Here is a 9,853-nt window from a genome sequence, read left to right as displayed (position 1 = left end):
AAGTAGTAAAAACTGTTGACAACACCAACAGATTTATCCTCCAGTGTGATGTCAGGTATTGGTTGTTTTACCCATTGGTACATGATCACAGTCTTCCCGAGACTAATTGCCATCCTGAAGCTCTTGCATAATTCAGAAAATCTGCCCAAGAAATTTTGTAGGGAAGATTCACTGTGGGTGACCAAGGTCATATCAGTAACAAACAGGAAATCTCTTAGAACCAGTTCTTTCACATTGTTTTGTTCTCCAAACCTTGCAATGTTGAAAAAAAGCCTCTATCTAGTCTGGTTCAAAGATAAATGCTGCCACTGCTGTCCTTGAATGCATGAAGTAGTAGGAATGAAAAGTAGGTGTTAAAAAGCATGGGGGCTAAGACACACCTCTATTTCACCCTGTTGTTGCTGTCAAAGGGCGTTTGATTCTTTGTTTTTATACAGTACAGTTGCCTTCAGAGCTTGATGTAACAAGCAAATGATGATTCACTGATAGCAAATAGTGAACAATTTCCAGACAAGATAGGAGGAATTTCTGAAGGATTCTTGAGTTTTGGTTAAATAGAACAGTTCTCCAAAACTTGGCACCTGACCAAGTTTTGTAATATTTTGAAGGGTGCATGAACTTCCGTGTGGCAGTTTGGCAAGTCTTGACTTATTCAGCTCCCTTGGAGAGCTGCACAGGACAGAATCTTTGAGAAACCTTATGCTGAGTAGTATCTGCTGGTATAGTCTGCCAAGTCTTAGCCCTGTAAGGGTAAGCTGTGGAAGTTATCCTGGTTTGAACATACCAGTTCCAGAACCCGATTGCTTTCTGGCATGAGAGAGATTATGGAAGCATAGCCTACCTTTTCATGCACTGCAGTAGGGTGGTGTTTGCTTTAAAATCTGAGCGGTGACTTCCTTTAGCATGCAAGGCTTTCCTTCCACTGATGATTATGTGCCTGAGCTCCAAGATGTTATATGAACTATAGATGCTCAAGTAGTCTATGCCCCTTAGCCCCAGGTGATATGCTTTCCATTGCTGCATAGAATCATTCCTTCCCAGGGATACAGAAAAGAGAAAGAGAGGGAAATGGGGTTACTGTGTAGAATAACTTAATTTGCCTACTTGTATAGGCAGGAGAGCAGGACACTAGGAACTTTGGATCAGTATGTTGTGATGTTTGGTGTATCAACTTTAGTCACCCTTGTGAGAGATCCTGTATTCAAGAAGGCATGCAGTCTAATAATGTTATATAAGTCAAGGTGTCATATCAATGTCTTTTGATCTCTGAAACTGTTATCATAGTACTGTATAAGGGAGGCATTTGATATTTCAGAGTTCCATAAGACTGACTTGCCTGCCTATCAAACATGTTACTTGTTTTTGGATATTAAGGATGAAGAGGAGCCTTCATTTGGGGAGGCAGAATGAACCTGAGCAGGGTACAAATCACATTGTCTCCTTATGAAGGTCCTTATGTAAAAGTCTCTGTTGCAGCTTACTGTGGCTGGATGCTGTGACTTGGTAGCTGGGATATGTAAAGCCCCAGGGAATTGAGCATGTGCCTGGTATTGTTCAAAGAGTGAATAGGCATCATCAGTTGTAAAGCTGGAGACATTTTGACCTACCAGAAAAACCCACACAAGTCCTCTTAACTGTTTTAACCTCATTCAGTGCGTCTGAGGACTGTGATGCTAAAGGACGATTCAAGCAATGACAACTGACTAGGTTGCCATGTCTGGGACATCCATGCCCCTTGTTAAGAGCACTTTGCTATCAATTGCTTGTCTGTCATTTCTTTCTGCTCTCTGAGAATTTGGCATTTGGCCCCATTGAGAAACTCTTACTGTGTAAGGCCGGATAGTTGGCTGCTTGTATCTGCAGAGTTGCAGATGGGCCGGTTTTTCATGCCAAGTAGATGCAGTATTCATACGCTGAGAAAAAGCAGTAACATAGCTGCTTTACCTTCTTGTTCACATGGATACCACCAAAGGTCCTACTGATGGTATCTAAAGAAATATTAAAAGTTCCTTTGGGTCTGCTTTACCAAACATCCTTCACTGATTCCAGACTACTTTTTCATTTATGGGCATTGCTGATGTTCTTTAACAATTAGTAGGCAGTCAAACAGCCTGTGGACCCCTTAACCTCTCCCCCCACACCACAACTAAGTTGAAATTCAGGGTCTTTGCTTAACTGGTCTACTGGTTATTTGGTCTATTTCCAGAAGACTTTTAGAAATGCTTACAAAGTTGGCATCTTCCTTGGGTGTAGAGGAGAGACCTCCATGTACCACTGACTTAACTGGAAGCTTCAGATTCTCAGTATCTGGATTTGGCTCTTGAACCAGAACTGCACTTCTATACTATATATGGTATGCTTCATTGCTGATTGTGTGTAAGGGAATATATTGAAGAAGGTTAGCCAGGTACTTTAATCATGATTGCTGTGCGAGCCGCCTCCCAATCTCGTCCATGTCGCCATGTGCGAGCCAGGAGTGATATGCGGACCCGTTTTTGCGCACGTGGGCTGTGGCCAGCAGCCCGGGCACGCGGGGTCGAAGAAGACCGGTGGCGAGGTAGAATTAGTTACGGACGCGTAATGGTTGATTAAAAGATTGTTTACTTACACCAAAGATGGTTGTGGTGTAGGCTGGACAGTTTTCCAGGCTCAGCTCCGCTTAAGTCCTCGCTAGAGGACTCTGACAATTGACCCCGGAGTTGTTGAAGCTCCGCGGGCTCGGCTCGGTAATTGGCCCCGGAGTGGTTGAAGCTCCGCGGGTTCGGTAGTTTCAAAGGAAAGGGATACGTTTTAGGATTGCGCTCGGCGACGGGGAGAGGCTAGAGGCCGTTTGGCCCCCGGAGTGGTTGAAGCTCCGTGGGTTCGGTAAATAGGTCCCCGGAGTTGTTAAGACTCCGTGGGTTCGGTAAGTCGGCCCTCTATTGCCCTCTTAAGGAGAAAAAGAAGCTGGGTTCGAAGGGATTAGCAGCGCTTAGAAATCTTCACGCTCTTTCTCCCAAACTCCAATTGCTTTCTCTCTCTCTCTCTCTCTCTCCAACTTGGGCGGAAACTTCCCAAGCTCTTTATACGGCTAGCAAGCCAATCGCTAGCCGCCACGTGTGCATAATTTAGGATCGGCCAATAATGTGGTGCGAATCTAAATACAAATGGCGGGAACTCCTTTGCACCGTGCATCATCATGATGCAAAAGAAATGCACCATGCAAAGAAGGCTACAAACGGCGGGAAATACTGTTTTGCACGCGGGTTCTCCTATTGCAAAAGAAAACTCCACCGTGTAAAGGAGCTGCAATTTGGCGGGGACATAATTTAGCGGTGCCGAAGCACACAAAAACAAAAAACCACAACTTTGGGTTGTGACACTTGCTAATACACATCATGGTTAAAATCAATACTTTTTTTTTAAAGGGCTTCACCCTGAAGTTAGCTCTGTTAAAATGAGCAGGTTGTTGCAAGGTTTCTTCTTTCTGAAATGACAGACTGGGATGATTTATCTGTTAATAGACATGGATCTATGCATTTATTCTTTCTAAAGAGATTCTTAATGCTGGAAGAGAAGATTCTGTACAGCTTATAGAAAGCTATGTGTAGAAGAACTACTCCACAGTGTAGAAGTGCTGAGGATGTTAAAAGATTAATTTACTTTGGAATTCATTATAGTCTTCCTGTTCTATTTTCTGTTCTTGTTACCTTTCACAGGACTAGAGAACTAAACTGATACAGGAGCTATGTTAAGAGCTTACCTCTAGTTTTGACACCTGATGAACTAGGGGGAAAAGTTAGACATGCAAAACTACTAGTTTTCATACCTCACAGGGTATTGTGAGGCCTAGTTGGTGTGTGCAGTATGCTTAGAATTCCTCAGATGGAATGTGCCAGGGTAATGCAAAACATTATTACTTACAGCTGCCATCTCAGCAGAATGAGGACTTAACTGCAGATTCAAAATCCTTTAAAAGTGTTTACTTCAGTAACCATATGCCAAAATTGCGTTTGTCCTTTCCTATCTGATTTTGTTTGCTAGAGAAACTCAGGGGGAAAATGTACTTTGCTTTTGTTTAGAGAAAATCTGAAAGTGTAGGAAGAAAAGTGTTATCCCATTGTGCACTATGTATTCACAACGTATAAGTGGTCCACACAACACCTTCGGATTATGCAGGTTTATGCATTTTTTTAAAAATGTCCTCATAAGTGCAGAGAGAACTTTCCAAAATGAACATGCTGCAGACGTTTCTGATTTCTGCAGACTGCTTTAACCAGTGATTCTGTTACAAGCTCCCATAAATCCCACTAGATCTTCATAATAACACCAGAGGACATGAGCATGCAAACAAGTTGTCACAAGGTAAATGAGGGCAGGAATTTATGGCATGTCTGGTGCTCCACAGTAACTGCTTATGTGCATATTCTTACCCCATTGTAAGTGAGACTCTGGGGCAGCATTTTTTCCTTAAAGAAAAAGGAGTCAGCTGTTGTAGGTTAGCTTTCATTTAATGTAGGATGGGATCCTGTACATTGGTAGTTACTGCAGGATCACTGATATGTTAAGTGCCACCCTCTTACTGTACAGGAATTTGTTTGCATGCCCATACCCTTAATTGCCACTACTAACAACTCCATGGCTGACCACTTTAGCAGGATTTGGAAAGGGGTAGGAATTAAGACTGTGGCTGTGTACAAATGTTTATTTCTACTGGAAGAAATTTCTTCTGGTACAAAAATAGCCTGCGTGCTGGACTGTACAGATGTTCCTCCAGCCAGGAGGCAGTAGAGGGCTGCTCCCTGGACCACCGCTGCCTTTAGGGCAGAGCTTTCCAAACTGTGTGCCGCGACACATTAGTGTGTTGGCGGCAGTGTGTAGGTGTGTCGCGCAAAATGCAGAAAATTTTGGGGAAGGGCACCGCGGAGCTCCCTTACTCGCGTCTGCTTCCCTTGGCCCCTCCCCCGGAACTGAATTACTGTGTCGCGAAATGATGCATGTCTAAAATGTGTGTCACCAACATGAAAAGTTTGGAAAGCTCTGCTTTAGGGGATACCATTCATTGACGGCCTACTCCAGCCCCTGCCTGAAGGTTGCTTTACCCTGTAGCTGAAGGCAGGGCTGTACAACTTCAAAGCATCTGGGGGCCCCATGCCCCAGATTACACACTGCACAGGTAGCACTAGTGGCTGGTGGAGGCCCTGCATGCCCCAGACTACACGCCTTGTTCACAGGTGGGCCCCACCCACCCTGCTACACCATATATGGCCAAATATATGGGCGGGCACCCCTGTGTGACGTAGTACCCTGCCTCAATTTAAGTTGTCTGCAGGTTCCTCTGTGGCACAGGTTGCAGCATGAAGTGCCATGGCTGCCCCACCCCTAGCAGAAGCTGAGGGAGGAAGAGGGCACCCCAAGACCCTAGCTGCCACTGCGGCTGGAACAGTGGGGACAACAATAGCTGGGAGGGAGCACACGTAAGTTGCAAGTTGCATGGCCCTGGCATGATCCTCCTCCTAGGCTTATTTGAGCATCTGTTAACTGAATAACATCACTCCCCTTCAGTGGCAAATCATTGATGTGCCTTTGTCTTCCCTGCTTTATACCTGTAGCCTTGGTTTTATTTTCATAAGGTGCTTTGTGGCTGTGAATGAAGTGCTTAAGTACTTATAGCTTGGCACTGGGAATGCAGGGAACTGGATGCAGTGGAATGGAAGGTCCTTTCCAGTCCTTTGCTTCTGTAACACCCACGCACACTTGGGTTGTATATTGTGTTTTGCATGTGCATGTTCTTTTTTTGTGTGGGCATGATGGCCCCTGTGTTTTGGCCATGTGCCCAACACCTGGCATGCTGGGGTCTGTTTCTGGGGAAAATATGTAAAACCCTCTGGTCTCATTGGTCAGGGGAAGCAGAAGATTCCTCAGGCTGATTGGTTGGGAGAAGAACTGGAGTGTGGCAGTCCATGACTGGACAAGGCCGGGGTGATGTCATGCAAAGGGATACATATATATCAGGGGATCTAGAATGGTTTGGGAAGCGAGAATCTGGCAGGGGTTGCTGAAGAATGAAGTTTCCTCCAAGGGAGGAGTTGCAGATAGCGAAAAAAGAAACTTGGGTAGAGAAAGAGGGAGAATTGTCCCCCAGTGTCTGGGAACTCCTCTTTCCTCCTTTGCTTCCCATTTTCTCTTTTAAGGGTTTAAGGGATTAATCCTGGGAGACAGAGTATTAGTTCCTTGGGTTTGCTGGCCAGGATTTAGGCCTGGCAGCTGAAACAGGGTTGGAACCTGGGAGTTTCTAATCCTGCCAGTTTTGGTCCGGGGTTGATGCTTGCAATGTTCTGCTCCCAGTAGATGTGTGACCCAGATCACCTGCAGCCCAGGCCTAGAGGGCAGGCTTGGTCTTTCCCCTTGTTTCTTTTGATAGTCCTTTGTTTTAGTCAGCTATGTGGTTGGGCTGGCTGTAGCCATTAATCAACCTGGTTCCTTTGGAGTTTTCCTGCAGTTTTCGTTTCAGCAGGCCATATAATTCAGTCCAGAAGTGTGAGGTGTGTGCATGCTGTCTGGAGCTGCAGTCATTCCCCGCACATATATACAGCCTCTCCGTGGGAGCAAAGATTGCCACTGCACTATCCTCCAAGAGCACCATGGGGCCCTTTGCACCACCAAAGGACCTGCACTTTTTAGCAGCTTTCCTTGAGACAGCACAACCTATAGATTAAGTCATGTAGTTAGTAGCGTTTCACATTGCATTTGGTGTTTTCTTCTGTTTTCTGTCTTAAGTCTGTTTTTTGGTTACACTGTTTGTGAGGAGGGGTTTTTGTTTATGTGGGACACCCTAGTAATTAATTTAGTGTTCCCAGATTTCTGGGTGGGGGTTGAGCCAAGAAAAATATATTTAGTACCTCAGAATTGAACCCAGCCCTTGTTGCTGCCAGCCAGTGCCTGGCAGAAGGGTTATACTTCTTAAATAAATAAAGGCAACTGGTATTTTTGATGTGGCTGCCATCAGAGGATTTCTAAGGCTGTGATTAAGCAAATCTCTTGTACTTGCACCTAATTTAAATGAACAGTCCCATTAATTTAAGTGAGACTATTTACTTGTTCAAAACTGGGCTATAGAAGATATCATAACATCCCTGTGAGGTTGGTGACTTGCCCTCATGTCACAGATTTGAGGTCTCAGGAAATTATGATTTATCCAAGTTCACAGAGAAGTTTGCTGACAGACTCAGAAATAAGGTACAAGTCTCCTGATTTCCAGTCACTTTATTTTAACCTTTAAACCTTTTTCCCTTCTGGGAAAGGAAGAACTTGGTGAAAGTGGTTCCATTCAAGGTTGCATGTTTTAAGTTTTGTACTTGTGTACAAAACTGAAATATATTTATAATTTTGTAACTCTAAATATATTTGAGGCATTGGCTTTGTGTGGAGCCAGTTGGTCTTAGAAGTACCCCTCTGTCTTCTCACAGAGAAAACAGTGTTTCACGGTCATGATGAATGAAAATTCGAGAAATATTCAACTTGTAAGTGATGTCCAAATACTATTGTGACAGGAACAGACTGTCAGAGGAAAAATTAGTCACTGGAAAGATTAGCCACTATTTCAAGCACTGCTTGAAGGTGTGTGTGTGTATTTATATTTATTATTTTTTATATATAAATATAAAATTGAGATTTCAAGATGGAGGCATTCATTTAAACCAGCATTAAAAATCAAGACCTTTGACATCGATAGAGAAAAATATTTTGTTTGAATTGAATGTCCGTGATCTGTTGTTTGGTATCACGCTATTAGAAAAGGGAAATATGCTATTGTTGTTGTGAATGTTTTGTGTATCTTTCCATCTCAAGTTTTCCTGTGTTTTGGACAGCTTAATTATATTACCACCGCAGTCCTAAAACACTGTCATGTTCACTTTGAATATTATTCCCTTTGTGTGTTTATGGGTTTATATTTCTCAGGGGTGGCCAAACAATGGCTTGTAAGGAGAGTAGTAGTTACATAAAAAACATTCTTTTTTTTTCTCTTTCTACTTTTTTCCCCATCTCTTGCTTACTGTTTTTAAGTAGCCATTTAATGATGCATTGTTATTTAAGCTAGAATGCTACGTGCAGATCTCTGTGGGTGCATCTTAGTAGCATTGCATCACAATTTTGGTTTGCTGCTGGAAGAATTTAGAGAGGTTTCACATGTCCCCTCCCCCATACATCATGAGAATCCCACTTAATTTTACACATACAATATAATATGACATTGAGCTCAGTAATGATTACCAGTCAGTATATATAGTAGTGTTTGGGTGATGTAGCCATTATGGTCTAGGAAAATGTGAATGGAAAGGATTTTTGTGGGTCCCATAAAAGAGATTACATTATAGTTGGGAGAGAAGTGGACAAGCTAAAAAAGGCTGCAGTACCCAAATGCATGTCAACGTGCCTCTCAGGTACGCAGCTGGTTGTATAAAAGAGATCACCCCCCAAATCCTGCTAGCCAATATATATACAAATTCAAAGCTCAAAGAGGGGGAGGGTTGTCCTGACTTGCACCTTCAAATTTTGTTTTATCGTGTCTTAGGCTGTAGTACTTGCTGATGAAACAGATAGCAGCGAGTAATCTGAATTCCTCCTTGATGCTACCAGCTAGAAGAAAAGGAGATAAACAGTGAATGCAATACTGAACAGCCTTAATTTTGCTCTTATTGCAGCTAGTAACTTGACTACTTTTTGTATCCTGTCTGAGATTATTGATGACAGGTATTTAGCAGATTTCACAGACTTGTTAGAATTTGACAGGGCAGCAACGTGAGTGCTTCTGCTGTGGCCCTTATGGTTTGACTGAAGTAGGGTAACAAGGGTAGCAGCCTGGTCAGCACCTTTAATGGAGGGAGGGACTGCAAAAAATAGCCACCACTGCAACAGCCGCTGATTGTGCCACTGCAGTCAGCTTGGCGGCAGCCTGTGCTGCCCCAGGCATCTGTGGCTGCCCTGGACACAAAGTTGCCCTATTGTGCTTCTATTTAAAGCCTGTTATAGTTTCCATACTTGAGGGGAGGGGGGAACATTGTTATGACTTTGTGAGTCTGAGAACACTGCACATAAGTTCTTATTTTACCCTTATGGTTATGGCTCCTAGGCATCTCACTATAATATATGGTTATTTTTTAAAAGTAGAAATGGTGGAGAAGAATGTGCACCCAATAGGGAAAGTAATTTTGTGACTATTCCCAATAAAGTCATTTAAACACATGGGTGAATACCAAAATAGTGTTGGTGATTTGCTGTGCAAACTCACAAGTGTAAGTGATTTGCTGTATTGGGATGCAGATACCGAGTTCACTTGCATATTTCAAGCATCTCTTTCATCTTGGATTCCCCTCTCTACCTTTTGATTTAATACCAAACAAATGTCTCGCTATGTGCCAGGAAAGCTATAATGACCAGTGCCAGCATCAGATTCGATGAAAGAAAGGTCTTCTTCCCTCAAGGTTTTTGCTTGTTTGTTAAGATTGCTCTCCTGTTTTGTTTTGTTTTTTCTTGTGGCCATACAATTTGAGATTACTCAGTGCATAAAAAGTTCATGAACAGGACTGTCAGTGTTTGATGGCCAAGAGTAACAGTATCAGTGTTTCTCTGCTAGAAAAAAAAAGTAATTAGAAATTCTTAAAATGGTATTTCTTGTTCAGGAAGCATTACTTTTTTTACATGGAACTTGGAAGCAAGCTTGTTTTGCATCCTAAATTTTCACAGGATTGGATTCTGGGAGAATTCTGAAATAGTTACTTATCTTTTTTTTCCCCCCAAGTGTTTATAAATTAACCATAGTCTGAAAGAGCACTTGACCAGGCTTCTAAGATGATACCAAATGTTGTTTCCA

General features: G+C 42.9%; 1 protein-coding gene across 4 annotated transcripts in view; it reads left to right on the top strand.

Moving 5' to 3' along the window:
* CEMIP2 (cell migration inducing hyaluronidase 2) overlaps positions 1-9,853 on the top strand; it is a 96,036-nt gene that overhangs the window by 17,112 nt on the left and 69,071 nt on the right. Inside the window, exon 1 of one of the 4 annotated variants that reach the window (XM_006023821.2) lies at positions 6,037-6,095. The exons of 2 other annotated variants lie outside the window; for them this stretch is intronic. In XM_006023821.2, coding sequence (XP_006023883.1) covers positions 6,045-6,095 — 51 coding nt within the window. In that variant the 5' untranslated portion in view covers positions 6,037-6,044. Of the gene's footprint in view, positions 1-6,036; positions 6,096-7,169; positions 7,219-9,853 lie in introns of those variants that run through there. One more of the 4 variants, XM_006023822.2, reaches the window with a different exon arrangement.

This window comes from Alligator sinensis, unplaced genomic scaffold (assembly GCF_000455745.1).
Source record: "Alligator sinensis unplaced genomic scaffold, ASM45574v1 scaffold308_2, whole genome shotgun sequence".
Classification (NCBI taxonomy): domain Eukaryota; kingdom Metazoa; phylum Chordata; order Crocodylia; family Alligatoridae; genus Alligator; species Alligator sinensis.
Note: the sequence above shows the minus strand (reverse complement) of the source record. Positions and strands in the feature narration are given on the sequence as shown.